The 22,480-nt window shown below is 41.2% G+C and overlaps 2 protein-coding genes across 2 annotated transcripts; one reads left to right on the forward strand and one right to left on the reverse strand.

The window, feature by feature from the left end:
* The first annotated feature begins 7,988 nt into the window (after nucleotides 1–7,988).
* Nucleotides 7,989–11,523, forward strand: rsph9 (radial spoke head component 9). Its single transcript, XM_085247183.1, has 5 exons — nucleotides 7,989–8,369; nucleotides 8,485–8,653; nucleotides 8,865–8,994; nucleotides 9,411–9,554; nucleotides 11,262–11,523. Exons 1-5 carry the CDS (start codon nucleotides 8,143–8,145, stop codon nucleotides 11,420–11,422), a joined length of 831 nt encoding a protein of 276 aa, XP_085103309.1. The 5' UTR covers nucleotides 7,989–8,142; the 3' UTR covers nucleotides 11,423–11,523.
* A 73-nt stretch (nucleotides 11,524–11,596) lies between these two features.
* Nucleotides 11,597–17,035, reverse strand: mrps18a (mitochondrial ribosomal protein S18A). Its single transcript, XM_085247184.1, has 6 exons — nucleotides 16,813–17,035; nucleotides 15,598–15,629; nucleotides 15,208–15,312; nucleotides 14,993–15,116; nucleotides 12,249–12,321; nucleotides 11,597–12,149 (listed from the first exon to the last, which is right to left on the reverse strand). Exons 1-6 carry the CDS (start codon nucleotides 16,958–16,960, stop codon nucleotides 12,005–12,007), a joined length of 627 nt encoding a protein of 208 aa, XP_085103310.1. The 5' UTR covers nucleotides 16,961–17,035; the 3' UTR covers nucleotides 11,597–12,004.
* Between the last annotated feature and the right edge of the window lie 5,445 nt (nucleotides 17,036–22,480).

Below are 22,480 nucleotides of genomic sequence, written 5' to 3' on the forward strand. Positions count from 1 at the left end.
TGGCGGCCGCTTATCGGGGCCTGGGGCCTGGGGCTCGCTCGGGCCCCTTTGGAGGTGGGGTGCCCCCGGCCTCTCGGCCTAGGGCTCGGTCACTCAGGCGCAGCTGGGGGCCGGCGGAGCTCACGGGCGCGTCACTGCAACCCCCCCTGGCTTCTGCTCCGCGGCTGCTGAGTGAGCCCTCATCTGGGACTCTCCTCAGCTCTTACTGGAACAGTGGCGCGGCTGCCCCTCTGTTGGTCTTCCATGGTCTCTTGTGTTCTGGGGGCCTCTGGATGTCTGGAGTTTTGATCTCCTCCATACCCGCTTCACACCCTGGAGGACGGGGCTGTGGCCCCCCCACACTCCCTAGCAGATCATTACATGGAGAAACCTTTGGAATGCAAGCATGCTGATCCACACAGGTATGCACACATGGGTATTCACAGACGCGGACTAAAGCTTTCTTGGCTGCTGCCTCAAAGCACACTGTGCGCTATCTATCTTGCGTGCTGCACAATATCGTTTATTACTTAGTAAATACTGATATCTATGACTAGCTAGTTTATTGTGATGGTGCTTTGTTTTCTCTATTATTATGTTGCTCTTTGTTGTTTGCTGTCTCCTCTGTTTGTTTGTTTGTTCGTTTGTTTTTTTCTCCATACAGGTGACCCAGGAGTTTTTTGGTTTTTTTTTTTGGTTTTTTTTGTTTTTTTTGTTTTTTTTTTTGTCTCTCTTCCCCCCCTTCTCACAGTCTCTTCTCCCCTTGGGTTTTCTTTCTTTCTCTCCCCCTCTCTCTCTTATTCATTCCCCCTGTCCTATTTATTAAAAAAAAAAAAAAAAAAAATGACAAAGGATGAACTGAAGCTCTGCCATCACGTAATGTCGCATACTGCTGTTTCTGATGTCATTTAAAAAAAAAAAAAAAAAAAAAAAAAAAAAAAAAAAAAAAAAAAAAAAAAAAAGGTAATGTCACAAGAAAAACAATGGTGTGCTTGGTTTCAACATAACTTTATTCTTTCACGAGTTATTTACAAGCTTATCTTTGTTCACAGCCATTGACATGTCGAAGAGGTTAACACGTGAGGAGCAGATCGAAATTGTGTTGATATCTGGTGAACGCAGTAACCAGGTCACCCTACGAGACCACCCATCTCTCATGCTACAGTTAGCAAACTGCTTGCTAAGTTTCGTGAAAGTGGTTCAGTGTTGGATTTGCCAAAATTTGGACGCAAGAAAACTGTCACTAATGAAGAAACATCAGTGGCTGTCCTAGCTTCATTCAGCAAGAGCCCACAGCGTAGCACTCGCCACATGTCACTGGAGAGTGGCATTAGTCGAACATCCCTTCGGCAGATATTAGCTACTCACAAATGGCACCCTTACAAACTCCAGCTACTGCAGCATCTCAACAAGGATGACCCAGATAGGCGCACAGAATTTGCAGAATAGGCAAAACAAAAATTGGAACAGGACCCTCAGTTCACGCAGAAGATTTTGTTCAGTGATGAGGCAAACTTTTATGTGAATGGTGAAGTTAACAAACAAAACCACCGCTATTGGTCCGACACTAACCCACATTGGATGGATCCCTCCAAGACTGTTGGAACAACAAAAGTGATGGTTTGGTGTGGTATATGGGGTACAACGATAGTGGGTCCATTCTTCATCAATGGAAACCTCAAGGCCACTGGATATTTGAAATTGCTACATGATGATTTGTTTCCCTCTTTATGCACTGAAGCTGGCACGTTCCCTGAGTTTTTCCAGCAAGATGGTGCACCACCACATTATGGGTGCCAGGTCTGAGCATTCCTAGATGAACAGTTTCCTGGAAAGTGGATTGGTCGTCGTGGGCCAGTTGAATGGCCCCCAAGGTCTCCCGATCTGATCCCCTTAGACTTTTATCTTTGGGGTCATCTGAAGGCAATTGTCTATGGTGTGAAGATACGAGATGTGCAGCACCTGAAACTACGGGTACTGGATGCATGTGCTGGCAGAAGAGGGTGAAGAGTGGGAGAAGAGGGTTGCACTGACAATCCAACACAATGGGCAGCACATTGAACACATTTTATAAGTGGTCAGAAACTTGTAAATAACTCATGAAAGAATAAAGTTATGTTGAAACCAAGCACACCATTGTTTTTCTTGTGACATTACCAATAAGTTTGATGTGTCACATGGCCCTCTTCCTATTGAAAAAACAAAAGTCGTATCCAAGATGGCCGACTTCTAAATGGCCACCATGGTCACCACCCATCTTGAGGAGTTTGCCCCCTCACATATACTAATGTGTCACAAACAGGACTTTAATATCACCAACCATTCCCGTGTTATTACAGTGTATCCATATAAATGGCCCACCCTGTATAATGCATACTTTTGTACAATTAAGTAGGAATGTAACCCGAGCCAAAATATAGTAACAGGTCAAAAGGCTAGTTTTGCAAAGCCATGCCACTTTTCATGTAAAATCATCTGTATGAGGGCACTTGAGCCTGAAAATCTAACTGTATTCTTGAACTCTTTGATACACCATTTAGAAAACCTGGAATTGTGCTTGGTCTTTTCCATCGACAGTATAAATAAAGGACATAGCCACCATGACATCAACAGGTTGACAGCAGACCATTTGAACTGAACTAGCAACCAACTTTGACAGGAGGGCTCAAGTCACTTTGCTATTCCAAAAAAGAAATAAATAATGGATTTTCACTGCACGCTTACAACCATCCACACACAGTACATTCGCAGTGAAATGTAGTCACAGTTTTCTCTCTTAGATTGCAGAGGCAAAGCAGAAGACAAACGGGAGAGATTGGTCTGGAACCTTGAAACCCGTCCATGACGCCAACGTTAGACACTTCAGCATTCTGAAGCTTCAGTGTATTCATTTCGCTGCCACCATGTTGCGTTTTCCAGCTAGAGGTTAATTTATACGAATCAGAGGATTGAGTGATAATTCATCAGGATAACTAACTTGGTTAGCAATCTGTATTCAAAGACTGTGCAGGTGCAATGCAGTCATATTGAGTAAGTCAATGTGAGTAGGACTACTAAATGACTAGAATTTCACTCACCAAAGCTGTAGCTTGCACTTCTCAGGCTGCACATCCAGTATAATATAACCAGCAACTTGACCGGGTTTTTTTTATAGATTCATTTTTCATTAATATTTTTAATCCTGCTGTAGGTACATACAGTTAACATGACACAGTGCTAGGTTCTAAACATCTACAGCAGTACTACTAATCAATATAACACTGATGGGGATTTTTTTTTTACACAATTTGCCAATAATACAGTTTCATATGTAAAGAGCTGTTTTCAGCATTTTATTACTTCTTTTACTAAAGACACGGCTCTAAAAGAAACACTCCCCATCCCTACTTATATGATAGTAAATATTTAGTAACGTACCAAATATTTATTTAACTATAGAAGCAACAAATTTTACAATTCCTCAGCCAGGAATGAGTGCAGAAAGGTCAAGGTGTCCAGGAATAGTGCTGCAAGCTGCAAGAGGCTGTCAGCATATGTAAAAGAATAAAATATAGTAAAAACCTTTTTCTTTTTTTGTTTAACTAACAAAAAATTGTGTGTTTTAATCTTGCCCAATTTGCCATGTTAAACAGTGGAGGAAATGTGAGGTTAAGACTGTAAATATGCTTTGTAATACTGTTAAACTGAACATTTTAACATCAGACTTTGTGGATCTGATCCATTTTAGAGCCAGCCTTTAGTGCAGAGGACATCAAACTGATTTTACATAATGGACCAAACTGGCTTTTCTGTCTGTGTAAAGAACACTACACATTTAATCCCTTTAGATATCTCAAAATAACAAGAAAGAAGTGTCATTTTACCAGCATCTCTCAGTTTTTCTACATGCTATTGAAAAAGTGCGATGGTAATCTCCAAAAAGTTGATTCTGTTCATCTGGACGTAGCGTAGCGTCATCCAAGTGACTTCTTCAGTCTCAGCTGACTGCAGGTTTCCCCAGTCTTATAAACAGTACATTTGCATAATGACTGAACCCAGCCCACTGAAGGAACAATGGGCTGGGAGGTCAGTTCCTTAATCTTACAGTTTTTTCTGATGGCTTAAGCACATTTTTTGTAACTATTGGCTATTTTTGCAAAACTCTACACACAAATAAGGAAACTCTTCACCCAATTAGCAAAACATTGTAGTTTTCTTGTAAAAGCGAATAACCCTTGCTTAACTCTCCACACCTTTGTAAAAATGGTATTTTGGTATCCAACAGTTAACACAAGCCATCACATTAATAAGCACACATTGCACCAACTACACACTGATGGTATGAATGAAAAACACATCTGGCTTTTGCTTTCTCTGTGCACAAGGTAGGCCATGTCAGATTGAGCTCATACTGTTGTCATAGGTCCATAAACATAGACGGATCCAAACTTCAAGTACTGGTGTTTATTCACACACAACAAAACAAACACAAGTGTTTATTTCCAAGTCAAAACAAAATAGTAATTTCACTGAGGAAAAAAAGAAATCAGTCTACATCGTGTCGTCTCTCTGGGTCCGGTCACAAAGTTTTGTCTACATCACATGCAATGTCCTCTAGTCCAAGCACTGGGGAAAATATCTTCTGGAATTTTACATCTATGGTATTGTTGTGTTTCTCATTGGCATATGGCAGTGCTACAAATCTTAGTGCAAAGTGACTGTACTAACCGACTCTCATTTCAAAATGTCCTTATGATGCTTGCTACAGTGTAGCGGCTCAAGTTAGGTTGAACCCGTTGGCCAGCTTCCCTCAGGGTCACTCCATGGATGATTACATGGTCCACTATTATAGCTCTGATGTCATCAGCAATTCTATTTCTTACTCTTCTTACCCTTCCTCTCCCCCCTCCTCGTCCTCCTCTTGCTCCTCCTTGTCCTTGTCGTCCTCTTTGTCCTATTTCTTCACCTCCACATCCTCTTCCTCGGCCTCCTCTACTTCTCACCCTTCCTGCTCCCTCCATTGTACTCCACACACAGAGCTTAGCTGTATTATAGTGCTTAGGCTGATTGCAAAGTGAACTAATTATCTAAAAAAGTTTTCACATGTGACAGTGTGCCAGACAGTTGGCAAAATAGTGTAAATAATGGCCATAAATGTGTATAATTTTGCTAGAAGTGCGTTGATCATTTGGAAATTGAGTGTAAAGCAGTGAGTTGTGTTTACAGTTCTGCAAAAAGAGTGCCGTGCAGTGGATTGTAGCTACAGGTTTTCAAAGTGTGTTACAAAATGGAAAACTGAGTGCAAAGCAGTGTTTGTGCTTTTAGTTTTGCAAACTCAGTGAGTGGTTTTGCTATAAGTATTAATAGTTTTAGAAATTGTGCTATAAGAATCACAGTTAGGGTTTAAGCATTCAGAAAAAACTGTAATTATGCAAATTCTCATGACCATTGATCAACAACCACTGACCAAAACCCACTGATCAAAGACCACTGATCAATGGCCATGAGTACCATTCACAGAGAGTTGGGGAATGGCTGCAATCACAGCATTGTAAGATGGCGAAAGATGTACCCTTAGGCCCCCTCCTCGATTCAGAGATGGTCTTTCCCTTTTCACGTAAATGGCCTCCTTGACTCCACGCTCAAACCAGTGTTCCTCCCTGTCCAAGATGTGTATTGAAAGAGTGTCCACTGGCCTGTAGGTGTGAATAGACTGCAGAGTCCTGGCCTGACGAGGTAGCTGTTCTGTGTTGTGCCATCCGCTTCGCCAGAGGTTGTTTGGTTTCCCCGATGTATAAATCCTGGCAATCCTCCTGGCACTTAACAGCGTACACTATGTTACTCTGTTTGTGTCGGGGGACCCGATCCTTGGGGTAGACCAGTTTTTGGCGCAGCGTGTTTTGGGGTTTAAAAGCCAGAGAGCCCCGGTGTTTAGAAAAAATGCATCTCAACTGCTCTGATACTCCTGACACATATGGGATCACTAGAGGTTTTCGCTTGGGCAGCGGTTGTCCTTCTCTCCTGGATTGGCTGGAGCTTTCTTTAGGTGCCTTTCCAGCTTTGACAAACGTCCAGCTGGGATAACCACATTTACTCAGGGCCTTCTTGATGTGCTGCTGTTCTGCCTCCCTGGCCGCTGTGTCAGTGGGGATGGTGTTCGCTCTGTGTTGTACCATCCTAATGACACCCAGTTTGTGCTCCAGTGGATGATGAGAGTCAAACTTTAAATACTGATCCGTATGTGTAGGTTTACGGTACACATCAGCTTTTAGATGTCCCCCATACTGATGGAAATCTCACATTCTAAGAAGGCTAACCTGCCACTTTTCATATCCTCCCTGGTGAATTTGATGTGCCGGTCCACCGAGTTAATGTGATCCGTGAATTGTGGTACATCCTGAGATTTTATTTTAACCCAGGTGTCATGAATTTGCATAATTATGTTTAAGGAACTGACCTCCCAGCCCATTGTTCCTTCAGTGGGCTGGTTTCAGTCATTATGCAAATATACTGTTTGGGGCGATCGTGGCTCAAGAGTTGGGAGTTCGCCTTGTAATCGGAAGGTTGCCAGTTCGAGCCCCGGCTTGGACAGTCTCGGTCGTTGTGTCCTTGGGCAAGACACTTCACCCGTTGCCTACTGGTGGTGGTCAGAGGGCCCGGTGGCGCCAGTGTCCGGCAGCCTCGCCTCTGTCAGTGCGCCCCAGGGTGGCTGTGGCTACAATGTAGCTTGCCATCACCAGTGTGTGAATGTGTGCGTGAATGGGTGGATGACTGGATATGTAAAGCGCTTTGGGGTCCTTAGGGACTAGTAAAGCGCTAGATAAATACAGGCCATTTACCATAAGACTGGAGAAACCTGCAGTCAGCTGAGACTGAAGAAGTCACTTGGATGAGTGACGAAACGTTTCTCCCACAAAACGCTACGTCCAGATGAACAGAATCAACTTTTTGGAGATTTACTTTCCTGGATGATTGAGAATGCATCAAGACTGAGATGGTAAATGTAAGAAATCTGTCAGCACAAATCTTTGGGCTTAAACTGTAAGAAACAAATGTGTAAAATTACAGAAAATATTTCTGTCAGCATATTTCCCAGTCTGTGTTGTAATTAAAGAATAGTTTGATAATTTAGAGAAAATGACCATGAGTTTGCTTTTTATCAGCAGATAAAGCTGTAATATTTATCAAAATTAAGTTAAAAAGTCCAAAATCTATACCCTTCTTCACATTTTCCAACTCTTCAGTGGGCCAGATTGGACTCTTTGCTGGGTGAGTGTTCTAGTGGCACTTTGTCAAACTTCAGTTTTTTGCCCCATTTCCATGTTGGCTTCATGTTTTGTTTTGTTTTGCTTTGTTGTTTTTTTTTTTGGGGGGGGGGGGCAGAAGTTACCTTTTGCACTTTTCCCCAACCAAATGTACCCATTTTACATGTTAATAGTCATATTACAATACTTTTTACAGTACTGCAGCATGACCAAATCTTAATGAAAGCATTCACGCTGACAGGATGTTTTTCTATTTAGGTACAGAGGCCAAGTTAATGTTATTAGTAACACCTGAGTAAAAATGGCTTCTGTGACGCCCTGTGTAAAGTTTCGGTTAAGACACTTTTACTTGCTGCTTGTACAGAAAATAAATCAATCCGCCAGCAGCCAGGACACAGTAGTCTACTTGGCTCTTCTTCCGACATGTTTTTGTGTGTTAATACCTGTCTCAAGAGTTAAGACGGAAAGCTTTCATTAAATCTTCCCTCCGGCACAAACTCGACCATATTCAGACAGGTTGACATTTATAAGTTTATGCACTTTATCCTCCTGCTTCACCCCGAACCGCTGCTAGCACGCACACACTTGAGTTGATGACGTCAGTCGCTCGTGGTCTGGTTTATGGAAACATCATAAGCAAACACGCCCGACATGAACTATGTTTCGTGTCTGTTTTAATCGTTATGTCCCGTAGAGGCACGAAACACTTGGGGGGGGGGGGGGGGGAGTTATTCAAAATAGTAAATAAACACGATGAGCGAATAACCCTGCGTAACCATGGCAACTGTGTTTGTTGCCATTAGAGTGCAAAGACACGACCTGTAGGGCTTTTTAGCTGTTATTTTAGCTAACAAATAGTCGGAAAAAACACGTTAATTTAATTGAAAACGACTTTGTAAAAGCTTGTAGCTGTTACATAATGGACTCAAATTCGTTGTATTATTCTTTGGAGCTCGTTGCTGGTAGTGGACATATTTTAACCCTCGAGCAAAGAACCGCCCTGGAGTCTTCCTTAGTGCTCCTGAAGAAAAACTACAAGTTCAGTCGAGTGTTGTTTTGGGGTAAAATATTAGGAATTAATGGGGTTTATTTTATTGCTCAGGGGAGAGGAGAAGATGAGATGAAAGACAAAAAGAACCTGTATAGGTAAGACATCCGCTTCAAGTGTCTTTTTTATTTTATTTTTAATTTTAGCCACTGTACATTTATTTAAGATCGTGAGATATACCATTGGGCTGCTATTTTGTGGCGTTAACTCCAGCTTGAACTGCATGGACTGGTTCCTACTTCCCCCTGCCTCAGACGCTATGATAGAGGAAGTGTCCAAAGCTACAAAGGGTCGCTTCATGGGAGACCCGTCATTTGTGTATGAACATCAAGAGATCCACAGGCAAGGAAAGGGAAATGAGCCTGTAAATGAGAAGGCAGTGGTAAGTGTGATCAGTGCTGTTTAGTAAGACAGCGAATTGAATTACAGGATGAAGTGTTTTCCTGTTCCATTCAGTGTTACTGCAGTGTTCGATGATGCAATGAATTCAAACAAGAATCTACATGCAACCAAACTGAACACAATGTAAAAAAAAACAAGACAAATGTTTGATTTTGTTTTCTTCTTCTTTTTCTGGCTTATATTGGTTACAGATAACAGTAACTGAGGAAAAAAGACTGGCAGTGTCCGTTCATCAGATCGATGCAGAAGTGTCTGTGGTGCCTCGTGGTGCCTTCATCAAGAGTCCACGTGGTCTTGTCCAGCTCAACCGCAGCTTCTGTGGTAAATATGTATATACTGTGGGGGAAATAACAATTTGATCCCCTTGCTTCACTTCACTTACAAAGAAATGAACAGTCTCTTAATGATCTGAAGGCAGTTGGGAGGACCACGGTCATCAAGAACAGCATTGGTAACGCACTGTAATGGATTGAAACCTTGCAGCACCCATAATGTTCCCCTAGTCAAGAAGGCACATGAAAGGCTTGTCTTAAGTTTGCCAGCCAACAAACTTTTGGCTACTAAAACAAGTGCATTGTTTCTGTTATTCCTTTTCATGTTACCTTTGGGCCAACATGATGGTGAACGTTGATGTCATACAAAATGACATGTTATTGCATTTATCAACAACAAATACAGTATTTTGTTGTATCTTTTGTAAAACATGGGCAAGATTGTGTGATTTTTTTTTTCTTCAGGTCTGTCTGAGGCAGAAGCAAGGAAGCTTGACAATTTCCTTCACTTCAGACAATCAAAAAATAAGAAGAAATCTGCCCTGGACATGGGTGATTGGAACCCAGCAATGGACTATCTGGATGCACTCAGTGATGACATTCCGAAAGGTGACACTACAGAGCTTAATCTGTCCTGAACACACAGTCACATTTTTTTCATTGCATAAATTCAACAGTGCAGGTCCTAAGATTTGTTTTTAACAAGTATTTCATTTTCTGCTAATTGCTCTTATTTTATAACTGATCTCAGCAGAATTGGGCGGTGATTTGACGTTAACATGTGTTCCATTTGCTGTGCTACATTACAAGGGGTGATTTTCACAGAAAACGCTTGTGGTGATTCAGCTGTTTGAAAACCATAAGGGTCTTCTTCCAAGTGGAAACAAATTGCATAATTTTACCAGTAAAACGGTGGTTCAAGTGAGGCTACCAATAAACACAAACCTCTAAAACCGTCTGACATTAACATACCAGCCACATGGGAAGGATTTTTGGGAATATATGCTTAGAAGAATTTCCCTGTGTCTACTTACCCAGAGTTTATATGCTTTGGTCTGACACTCAGGCTTTTTGGATTTGGAATATCTGGGCTTTGAGTACAGGATTTGGTGCACATTAATTTGATTTTGGCCTTCTACCATAAACAATTCCTGAGGGGAGAGAGGAAAATGAGAACCAGGAGAGAAACCAGTAAAATAGGACCACCAACCAAACTGATGTTGCATGATTAATGGAATTTTCTCACATTTGGATGGGAGTCAAACTCAAACTATATCATCATCTACGGACTACTACCATCTATCATTATGTGGCAATGTAGCAGAAAGCATGACATGATAATCCTGGCTGCACATTATTGGGGAAAAAAACTATCACACATAGCAGGAAAACATCAACAGTGAACACTGTGCAAAGAATAATGTGAAAGCAGACATGCAAAGTCATGTCTGCGAGGTTAGCGACTGGATATGCTCCAGACCAGAGTGAATGTAAAGAGTGAGTGTCTGGATTTAACAGGGTGTGTGAGGGAGAGAGAGAAAAAAAGGTTTAGCACCCTTAACCAAACATGCAGCAGATGTCTGACAGAGAGCTTCCACATGTGTACAAGTCGGTGTGTGTTCTTTGTGTTGATGCGGATGTCAGCTGCATCATGTCTAAAGCAGACAGCACACAGCTGTTTCAGTGCCACGCTCACTGCAGCGGATTGCATGTTCCTGCCTGAAAGGATAAAGAGTTAACATTTCTTAACGGGACACTAGGGGAAAAACAGGATCATGTATCTCCACCAAAAGACAGGTGCTTTCCTCTGAGACCCAAAGCTGGGCTCTCCCCCTTTTCCTTAACCATCCCTCAAACCGCTTCCAGCTCCTGATTTAAGTTTGTTTCGCCTTCTGCTACGCACATTACATACTGTTGACGTGGGTTTTTTTACTTTTAGTTGCATCATATTTTGAAATCAAATCCAGAAACAGGAAAGTTGCAACTTTTTTTTTTTTAAATATTGGCCTTTAAACTCTTTTATGTAATCACGTTTTCATAATAGCAGGTCCAATTAAATCATTGTTTTAATTCCCTAGGTTCTTGGCGTTCATGGTCACACCCCGAACATACTTGGCAAACGGGTTAGACTATAGACATCAAAAGCACAAAAGCGTGATTCATTGGTGTATCCTCTGGCTGAATAGTGTAAGATTTCCAAAGATTAGTGTTTAGCCTTTATTTCAGCTCAGCTTCACGGTTCTGTTGGAGAACATAATTTAGCAGCGTCCTGCTTTTCCTATTAACTGTTTACAAGTCTTGTGTGTTTGTGTCTAGGATCTTGGAGTCTTCAGTTTGAGTTCGCAAGAAAAGTGTGCGTGCTTCGCAGTCTGCTGTGGTTCGGCCTGACCTTCTACCACGTGCCAATGACACCACAGCATGGATACATCTATATAGGTGACGGGACCAAGAATTTGGACCTTCCTTTCATGCTATAAAAGCTTTTTTTCAAGCTGCATACTCTCAGTAATTCACAAAACCAAAATCTGCTAAGATCTTGTTGTATTATAAAACAAATAAAACTAGGTTGGTACAGTCAGTTTAGTGTCTACAGACTTTTTGTTGTGTTTACTTCCAATTCACAAAGGCCGTGCCTACACAGTAAACACATGTTGAGAGGCAGAGTAAACACACATTTTATTTTCACATCTGTGTTGCATTGAGTATACACAGTCACCATACCACCTACTTTGAAACTGTAACACTGATCAGGTTGTTGCTTGCATTAAGTTGTCAGCAGGTTTCCTTCAAGAGTTTCTTTTTTTTTTTTGAAAAGCAACAGCCAGAATAGATGGTGTCGGGTGGGTCTGAGTGTGATTCATTAAAAGAGTGACTCAGCTTAATAAACAAAAGTTAGAATAAACACAGATGGATGAAGCTTTTAGGAATTGTTTCCTCCCTTCTCAGAACCGTATGACAACGGTCAAGGTTAGCAGTCAGGGATCTGGTGGTTTCATCCCTGAATAAATGGGTCCACCCACTTTCCTCCAGTTGTACCAATCTTTCAGGCTTTTGGTCCTTCAGTGTTTTATGTACAAGGGCTTGACACCATAACGCACATTGTTCTTTAGTATTGGGTGGCCAACAGGCATACGCTTCTTACACCACTTCAGTCCAGTTTTATAGATGGGTTTCACTGAGTCAATGGACCAGCGAGTCAGGTATCTGTACAACAAACAGAGGTGCAGGGGAATTATTAACAGCACTGCGCTGGATACAAATGCTGAAAAAAAAAGCATACGCAGACATAGATACATGCGTCACCTGTTAAGTTTGGGCTTGGGTCTCTTTGGGACATGGTCTTCTGGAAGTTTGGGTTTATGGTCAGGAAGCAGACCTTGAACACACAAAATAACAAGATGCATTTATTAACTTAAATTTCTCAGTACTTGTATTAAAAAAAATAAATACTGTTACAAACTCTCAAAAGACAGTTATAAAAGACAATGTACTGATGACACATTAAGATTTACTTCTCACTGTCATTACAGTCACCAAATTACTGCTCAGTTTTCATTTAATGTAATGTTACAGCTGACAGTGTTTATCGTCTGCGTAGTAGATGATAAACACGTGAAGCAGACAAATTCAGGTTGTTCTAAAATGAATAAAAGACTTGAGGAACAAGCAAGAACAAGTTTACAACCCTACTATCATGTCTTGGTCCAGGTTGCACAATTATTTGCCTTTAGGCAGTGTCAAATTCAAACCTTTCATAACAAGCTGTGATGCTTTGTAAAATGAAGGTATAAACAGAACTCAAAAGTTAAAATTATTTGTGCTTGATTTTGAAAAGTACAAAGAAAATGCAGTGTACTGCCAAAAGTATTCGCTTGTTTGCTTTTACACGCATATGAACTCAAGGATATCTCATTCTTAATCCATAGGCGTTAATATGACGTCAGCCTAACCTTTGCGGCTATAACAGCTTCAAATCTTCTCGGAAGGCTTTCCACAAGGTTTAAGAGCGTTTATGGGAATTTTTGGGCATTTCTTCCAGAAGCACATTTGTGAGGTCAAACACTGATGTTTCACGACCAGGCCTGACTCACAGTCTCCACTCTAATCCCAAAGGTGTTCTGTCGGGTGAGGTGACTCTGCGCAGGCCAGTCAAGTTCTTCCACACTAAACTCACTCATCCATTTCTTTTTGGACCTTGCTTTGTACACTGGTGAGTAGTCATGTTGGACCAGAAGGGGTCAAACCCAAACTGATCCCACAAAGAAAGAAAGAAAGTGTACTTTATTGATCCCCGTGGGGAAATTCCTCTCTGCATTTAACCCATTCACTCAGTGAAGCAGTGGGCAGCAATTGGGCGCCCGGGGAGCAGTGTGTAGGGATGGTACCTTGCTCAGGGGTACCTCAGGGTAGCTGTTCAGGGGAATCGAACCCCCGACCTTCCGATCACGGGGCCACCACTCCACCTACTGAGCTATCCCTGCCCCGTTGGGGAGTGAAATTGTCCAAAATGTCTTGGGATGCTGAAACATCAAGAGTTTCTCTCACTGGAACTAAGGGTGCAAGCCCAACTCCTAAAAAAAAAAACAACTCCCACACCATAATCCTCCCTCCACCAAACTTTACACTTGGCACAATGCAGTCACACAAGTACTGGTTTCATGACAAACACCAAACCCAGACTCATCCATCGGATTGCCAGACAGCATGGTGATTTAAGGCTTGGATGCAGCTGCTCGGCCATGAAAACGCACTCCATGAACCTCTCTACACACTGTTCTTGAGCTTATCTGAAGGCCACATGAAGCTTGGAGGTCTGTAGTGAGTACTCTGCAGAAAGTTGATTTGACCTCAGTGCAGTAAGTGCCTTAGCATCCCATAACCCCACTCTAATTTTACATGGCCTATCAGTTCATATCTGATTTTCTGTCGTTCCAAATCACTTCTACTTTATTGTAATAATACTAACTGTGAAATATTTAGCAGAGAGGAAATTTCATGACCAGACTTGTTTTTAAAACAACTCATCCACCTGAATACTGGAGTTAAGGACACAGTTGCATTTGTTGACACAGGCAGCTAGAGCCATTCAGTGTCTGCTAGGCTCTCCCTCCAATAACAGGACTCACTGAACTGCATCTCTCTGCTGTCTTTTAATGGAATTACCAACAAATATTATATAGTAATGCATGTTGCTAGTATTCATCCATATAAGATAACTGATAGCCCTGAAAAATAGTGGGTTGTATCACAATGACTATATCAATGTTTTATATTAAAACAGGAAAAATGTTGGAAGGGTCCAACAGGTGGAATTTCTCACTCATTAGGAATTCATTAGATTCATTAGCAACAAGTCAGCATGATGACTGGGTATTAACAAAATGCACATAAATCTTTAGCAGAAAGACTTAGAGGGGTTTCAAAATTGTGTACTCAGGTGAAATCTCTCAAAGCAAGAGAAAAAGCCAAGAATTAACTATGCTGTGATCTTCTGACCCCTCGTGCGTGTTTAATGCAGCAGAAATACTCTGACAGGCTCAGGAAAAGTATGAAAATCATGATCAGTGTACAGTTTGTTCCCTTGCCGTGCTTAAAAAACGACTGACTGCCAAACACTAAATTCTTTTGTTTCTTGTGACCTGTTTTGCAAGTGCTGCATTACTGCACCAACATTATAATCAATTCATTCCTGTCTGGCCTCTTAAAATGTCTATATATAACTGCTATGTTACATTTGTTACAATTTGCTGCCCTCTTGGCTACATCTGTTTTGAAAAAGACCATTTTTATTGTCAAACATTTTTACCTTGCTAAATAAAGGACACATAAAAGTCACTCCGCTGAACCCAAGCTAATTAAAAATAGACTCAGACAAAGTGGCTATTAACCTTTGTATTTATTTTATCTGAGTAAACTAAATAACCCACTTACAGGTGGAAAGAAAGTACAAGGAGGCTTCATGATATATGACACGTGTCTAGAGCTGTGGAGGTGCTACTGATGGGTAACTTAAAAACTTAAAGCGCAACAGCAGGACTTCCACTGACCTGCTCTGTGAGCCATCTGTACACAAATGGCAATCTTGCGGTGCTCTTCTGGACAGAGACCAGTGACTCTCCTGGGCAACATCCCTCCATCTGACCTGATGAACTGACTGAGCAACAAGACATCCTGGGAAGGGAAAATACAAAAAAGAAAGAGAAAATCAGGCTAATACAGTAATATTAATAATAATGTCACTAATAACAGTGAAAGTATTTACTGTGTAGTTGTATTTGTTCTGCAGATTCCATCTGTAGATTGGACACTTGGCTGTGGGATTTGGAGGCTGTGCTCCGACTGGAACTTCCAGAATTTGTCCTTCAATCTAACATAAAAATAAGAGATATGACAGTTACTTTATCAGAATCAAAGCATTTTTATTATACTAATAGCATTTGCTATTTATTTACAAGTGCGGAATAATACTCCTCAACTCCAACATGGTCTCTCACTGCTGGTTACAGAGTTTATTACGTATTTATATTAGGCCTTATTAAAATACATCAAAATGTTTTGTGTAATTATCCAAAACAATGATGATTCAAAAAAAGTTTTGCAATTATTTAACTTCACAACAATAAAATTTTGAATGGTTCTGAGCTTTACTTACATTTGTTGTTTTACCATCTTGCTTCTCCACCACTGCAACAGACATTATGAAACATCAGACTTTACATTAAATTTTAATTTGGCAGTTGAATTTCACTAATTCATGTATTAAATGTTGTTTTATTCCAAAGTAGGATGCTCTGAGGCTGGAGCCCAGCAGTCATGGGGTGAGAGGTCCTAGTACACCCTGGACAGTCTGTCGCAGGGCTAACACCAAGATACAGACCACCAATCACAATCATTGTGAGGTGACAGTGCCAACTACTGCATAGTGGAAACAAAAGTGGTTTCCACACTGACATTGTAATTGACAATAAAAATCCTAGATTCAAGTTTTACTAGTCTGTAATTGTAGATATAAACAGTGCTTTTTCATTTTAGTCAACAATCAATATTACTCGTTCAACTACTAACTCCAAAACTATCAACAGAATTGATCTTTCAAACTATTTTCATTAACTGTTAAAGCTATTCCTGTAGCTTTAACACATCTGGTTAAAGCTACAGAAATCTGCATTTCTTGATTCTAATGTGAGAACAGATGACTACAACTTCTTACAATGCAATATTAAAATCTTTACATTACTAGTTTCAAAGTAATATTTTACTCTGTTTGATCCGTCTTGGGTCTACCAAATTCAAACTAGATATCTATAATTTCCTTTAATTCCGAAAATGAAAGAAGTTCATTCATTTTAACTATCATAAAGTTAGTTGTTAAAGATGAACAACTAATCTTTATATTAATGCATATTATATAATATTTATGCACGTGCTGAATTGTTGAGATTGTTTTGATGAATGTAGTACCTGTATTAGAATATGCTGTTAGGCTTGTTTTTGATTTTGGTAAAATGTGGATTTTTCAACGCAATCTTACTGACATTTTTAAATTATTTTAATGGGTTCTATAACTTTGTTAGAAAGCTGAAAAAAGAAGCTCCTTAAAGGTTTCAGAAGTTCTTGCAGTACATAAGGCATAAGCCTCAGGAAAGTTAACTGAAAAGTCAACACCTTCAGACGCTGCCGACTGACGTTTCACGCAGATGTGGTCGTCATCATTTAACTAATGTATTGTCTCTTTATTGGAAAACACAACAGGAGAATAGCGTGTCCTATAAGTGATAGGAAATGAAAAACATGCGGTGTATTTAGCAAAACATGCTAGTTATCCCACCGACAGGCTAAAGCTGTAACGTTTGCACACATGTCTCACCTTGACGAATCCCCCTTTTCTGGATAGTTAAAGAAGTAAGCTGAGGAACACTTATCGTCCTTAAAGAACTCAAGTTGGTGCCTCTGGATTCAAGTTTTAAGCCCGCAAATGAGGTCCAGAGAGACCTGAACACACTGCGGGCTGCCATGTTTAATTCTTGACTTTCTCCTTCGTTCCTTCCTGTCTTCTTCTTCTTCTTCTCCTACATTTTAATGGCGGTTCCTTCCTGTCTGTTATTCTCGCGAGAATAAAAGAGCGACACCGATGGCGAAAACCGCTTATTACATCTAAGAGGGACCAAAAAAGGGGGGGAAATCCCACAGGTTACACAACTACAGAAATATCATTGTACATTTTTGTTCCCATGTTCGTGTATGACATTTGTTTGTTTTAGTTGTTTTAATAACTGACTTTAAAAAAGCTTTATATGTTGTTACTTTTGGATAACCTTGTTATTTTTTTAATAAGCGACTTTTATAAAAAAGCTTTATATCCAAAAGTAAATAAATTTTCAAGTCCAATGAGATTAATTCCTAGATTTATGAACCTTCATGAAATGTAAGCCTATAGCCTCAAAGGATGACAAAACGCAATCTGAGATTGAAATCTAACTAATAGATTAACCCACAAACAACACAGCAGCAGAATATCAGGCAAAATTAAACACAAGAGAAAAATCAATAAAGACATGCCACGCTGATATGTATGCAATTTATCTAATACACAGGAGAAAACCAGCAAAACGGGGCAGCGTGCTTCAGAGATTTTTTTTTAAACCCAGAGAGAGATCTAGTATAACAGTACAAGTCAATTGCCTTCAAGGAAGATTTAAACTCAATGTCCTAGAGGAAGGACAAATAACGCCTAGTCTAAACCACAGCATGTGTTTTTGGATCCTCTCAATGCTTTTATCCTTTTGATGTTGTTTTTTAGATTTTAGAGATAGGGTCATCTCTATCCAAGCCGTACTCATCAGATGTAGAAGTATGAGAGACACCAACACAAGTATTGTACAGAACATGCCAAACATTTTGAGCAGAAAGCAAAAGATACAGGTAGACTCTTTGGGGACAGATAAAGAGGAAGATAAAGTATCTGATGTTTGATAACGTTAGCATCTGAACACTATGCCATTGTCCACTTTCTTTCTTTCTTTCTTTCTTTCTTTCTTTCTTTCTTTCTTTCTTTCTTTCTTTCTTTGCTGTTTTCTAAGCATTTAGACTCTCTGCTCTAGGCTTTATCTGTTTAAAAAAACCTTGACCTTGATGAAACCCTTAACTGCTCCTACATCATGAGATAAGTTAAAAAAAAAACTTTCCTCAGGGTAAGTTCTAGCTTTCAAGCCAAGCTAGTAATAAGTGTTACATAAAAAAAAATCTGCTGCTTAAATGCACGTTTTCTCTAATAAAATGTTTTGGTTTTTTTTATTATCATTATTATTTAATTATTGGTTTTTCTTAGAGAGGTCAAAATAACCCAACAAATGGCCTGTATTTGTATAGCGCTTAGTCCCAAAGGACCCCAAAGCACATTACACTACATTCAGTCATCCACCCATTCACACACTGGCGATGGCAAACTAAGTTGTAGCCACAGCTGCCCTGGGGCGCACTGACAGAGGCGAGGCTGCCGGACACTGGCGTCACTAGGCCCTCTGACCACCACCAGTAGGCAACGGGTGAAGTGTCTTGCCCAAGGACACAACGACCGAGACTGTCCGAGCCGGGGCTCAAACCGGCAAACCTTCCAATTACAAGACGAACTGCCAACTCTTGAGCCACGATCACCCCGTAATGACAAACTACACTAGCTAGAGTGGCTAATGAGGTACTTTTGGTATTAGTTCTGACCACTAGAAGTCAAGTCCTTGGTTGAACAATTCAAGCATATGTCGCCTTTCTGATAACTCAGAAGAACGATGTTGAGTGTGCAAATTTAAAAAAAGCAAAGAACAACTGGTGAAAGGTACACTACCAGTCAAAAGTTTGAACACACCTCATTTAATGTTTTTTTTTTATTATTATTATTTTTACTACTTCCTATGTTATAGGTACATACTGAAGACATCAAATATATGAAGCAAGATACACTCAACAAAAATATAAACGCAACACCTTTGTTACTGCTCCCATTCCCCATGGGATGGACGTAGAGACCTAAAATTCATTCCAGATACACAATATAACCATCCCTCCCAAACAGTGGTCACAAATCAGTCCAAATGTGTGGTAGTGGGCACATCTGCTATATTGAGATAATCCATCCCACCTCACAGGTGTGCCACATCAGGATGCTGATCTGACATCATGAGTAGTGCACAGGTGTACCTCAGACTGCCCACAACAAAAGGCCACCCTGGAATGTGCAGTTTTTTGCGCTATTGGGGGTCTGGGGACCCAGAACCGGTCAGTATCTGGTGTGACCACCATTTGCCTCATGCAGTGCAACACATCGTCGCATGGAGTCTATCAGATTGTCAATTGTGGCCTGTGGAATGTTGGTCCACTCCACTTCAATGGCTGTGCGAGGTTGTTGGATATTCGTGGGAACTGGTACACGCTGTCGTATACGCCGGTCAAGCACATCTCGAACATGCTCAATGGGTGACATGTCCGGTGAGTATGCTGGCCATGCAAGAACTGGGACATTCTCAGCTGCCATCTGCCCTGAACAATGTGAACCATGATTCATCCGTGAAGCGCACACCTCTCCAACGTGCCAGACGCCATCGAATGTGAGCATTTGCCCACACAAGTCTGTTACGAAGACGAGCTGGAGTCAGGTCAAGACCCCGATGAGGACGACGGGCATGCAGTTGAGCGTCCCTGAGACGGTTTCTGACAGTTTGTGCAGAAATTGTTTGGTTGTGCAAACCAATTGTTCCAGCAGCTGTCTGGGTGGCTGGTCTCAGACGATCTTGGAGGTGAACCTGCTGGATGTGGAGGTCCTGGGCTGGTGTGGTTACACGAGGTCTGCGGTTGTGAGGCCGGTTGGATGTGCTGCCATATTCTCTGAAACGCCTGTGGAGACGGCTTATGGTTGAGAAATGAACATTCAATGCACGGGCGACAGATCTGGTTGACATTCCTGCTGTCAGCATGCCAATTGCACGCTCCCTCATTGCTTGTGGCATCTGTGGCATTTTGCTGTGAGACAAAACTGCACATTCCAGGGTGGCCTTTTGTTGTGGGCAGTCTGAGGTACACCTGTGCACTACTCATGATGTCAGATCAGCATCCTGATGTGGCACACCTGTGAGGTGGGATGGATTATCTCAATATAGCAGATGTGCCCACTACCACACATTTGGACTGATTTGTGACCACTGTTTGGGAGGGATGGTTATATTGTGTATCTGGAATGAATTTTAGGTCTCTACGTCCATCCCATGGGGAATGGGAGCATTAACAAAGGTGTTGCGTTTATATTTTTGTTGAGTGTATATGGAATAATGTAGCAAAGAAAAAAATGCTAAATAACTCTAAATATATCTTATATTTTAGATTTTAGATTAGATATTTTAGATTCCTCAAAGTAGCCATGCTTTTGCCTGACAAGTCCAAATTTGAGATCTTTGGTTCCACCTGTCGTGTTTTTGTGTATTGCAGAAAAGGTAAATGGATCATCTCTACATGCATGGTTCCCACCATGAAGCATGGAGGAGGAGGTGTGATGGTGCGGGTGCTTTGCTGGTGACACTGTTGGGAATTTATTCAAAATTGAAGTCACACTGAACCAGCATGGCTACCATAGCCACTGCAGCGACACACCATCCCACCCATCTGGTTTGCAACTAAATGCAAACCATATGGGTTATTTTTCAATAGGACAATGAGCCCGAACGCACCTCCAGGCTGTGTAAGGGCTATTTGACCAAGAAGGGGAGTGATGATGTGCTGAGCCAGATGGCCTGGCCAACTGGTCACCTGACCTACACCCAGACGAGATGGTGACTGTTGGCAAACCATTTCAGGTGACGACCTCATGGAGCTCATGGAAAGAATGCTAAGAGTGTGCAAAGCAGTAATCAAAGCCAATGATGGCTATTTTAAAGAATCTAAAATATAAAACATGTTTTGACTTATTTCACACTTTTTTGTATACTACATAATTCTGTATTCCGTAATTCCTTCACTGAGAATCTACAATGTAAATAGTCATGAAAACAAAGCAAACACATTGAATGAGAAGGTGTGTCCAAACATTTGACTGGAAGTGTAAGTGACAGTGAAAGTGTGAGTGTAAGTGTGCGTGTTGGCTTTATTGTGCACTGTGTGTAACTTTTGTCTGACTCATGTGATTTGTGAACTTAAGGTACCAATTCTAAACTTAATTAAATCAGGTGTTACAATTTGACATTATATAATCAAGTTGTTCCAACAGCTCTCTTTTTTCAGTGCATTACTTTTTATGGTCACTTCTGCCAAGGCTGGTGAAGCTGCTCCAACTTCCAGACTTGGAAATCTGAGGGGGCATTCGAGTCATTCTGACTGGGAACTTGGAAATTTTGATGTCTGACTTCATGTGAAGTGCATTAACAGGCTCCTGCCATGATCAGCAAATGCCAAGCCTGGCACTTCCACAGTCTTGCAATACCTCATCCTGTTTTGGTCAGTAACTCTTGTTCTTGGATTAACCAGCACCAAACTATTCTTGAGTCAGCCGAGACTAAATCTGCATCAGTAAGTAAGCCAAGCCACTATTCCCACTGAGTTTGTAATTGCCTCTCGCCACCACAAATGAGTCCTCATTCTGACCTATCATGAATCAGAAGTGACTGTCTAATTCAGCCAAAAAAGTCAGCCAGTGTCTCATTGCCCCTTGAGTAGGTCATCTTTGATGTACCTTGGTCAGAGACGACTAATGTCTCACATTCTGAGTTGGGCTACAGTTCCTGTGCCTCAGACTTGGCTGACCTGCCAAATATTTCCCAAATATTCCACCTCCGTCGACCCTGCATCCTGTATCTGAATCAGTTTTCCAATCTCTACACCCCTAAGTCTGCCTGTTGTCATCAACCCCATGCCAAGGACAGATCCTGAGGAGCAGGTCTGCTCTGTCTGCAAGGCACTATAGGGTGGCTGGTTTCCAGCCTTCTGCTTATTTAGCATTCTGCCCTGACCTCCAGTTGTCTCCCCTCTGACAACTTTCCTTCCAACTGCTTGCTTTGCCCTCAGAGGGTCTCTGCCTTATGAGGGTTTTTGATTCCTATCCAGCCTCTAGAAGTTTTCTGTCCCCACCACCCTCCACTTGCCTTGGTCCTGAAGGGTCTACACTGTCACTGATTCACTGCCAATTTGGAACATCCTTCGGGCCATCCTTTATATGATCCACCAAGACTTTGGACTCCTTACATGGGACATCTTAGAGTTCTCCCTTAGGGGCACTATCTTGGTTTTGAGTTTTTCTATTATTTATTTTGAAAGATCACTCTTCTTATGTATCAGTTTTCTTCCTTCCTTTCTTTATTTGTGTGTTGTTTTGTTCTTGTTGCCTTCTCTAGCCTCATTCCAGTGTTGCTATTCAAGACATTTAAAAATCCTTATTTATTAATGCAGCATGCCTGTATGATAGTATGTCCTACATTTGGGTCATTTTGAAATTAAACAGGATGTGAATTAAACAGGATGTCACTGTTGTATATTTGTAAAGGTTAAAAAAGTCATCT

Source organism: Mchenga conophoros, linkage group LG15, assembly GCF_057382185.1.
Source record: "Mchenga conophoros isolate Kocher_MC1m ecotype Shallow Benthic linkage group LG15, M_conophoros_male_GT1.1, whole genome shotgun sequence".
NCBI classification, from domain to species: Eukaryota; Metazoa; Chordata; class Actinopteri; order Cichliformes; family Cichlidae; genus Mchenga; species Mchenga conophoros.

Excerpts from the sequence above, each read along its gene's own strand:
- rsph9 (XM_085247183.1), top strand. The coding sequence starts at position 8,143 with ATGGACTCAAATTCGTTGTATTATTCTTTGGAGCTCGTTGCTGGTAGT. Across the intron at positions 8,654-8,864 it reads CTGTAAATGAGAAGGCAGTG|ATAACAGTAACTGAGGAAAA; the intron begins GTAAGTGTGATC and ends TATTGGTTACAG. Across the intron at positions 8,995-9,410 it reads GCTCAACCGCAGCTTCTGTG|GTCTGTCTGAGGCAGAAGCA; the intron begins GTAAATATGTAT and ends TTTTTTCTTCAG.
- mrps18a (XM_085247184.1), bottom strand. The coding sequence starts at position 16,960 with ATGGCAGCCCGCAGTGTGTTCAGGTCTCTCTGGACCTCATTTGCGGGC. Across the intron at positions 15,117-15,207 it reads AGAACAAATACAACTACACA|GATGTCTTGTTGCTCAGTCA; the intron begins GTAAATACTTTC and ends TTCCCTTCCCAG. Across the intron at positions 12,322-14,992 it reads ACAGATGGCTCACAGAGCAG|GTCTGCTTCCTGACCATAAA; the intron begins GTCAGTGGAAGT and ends TGTGTGTTCAAG.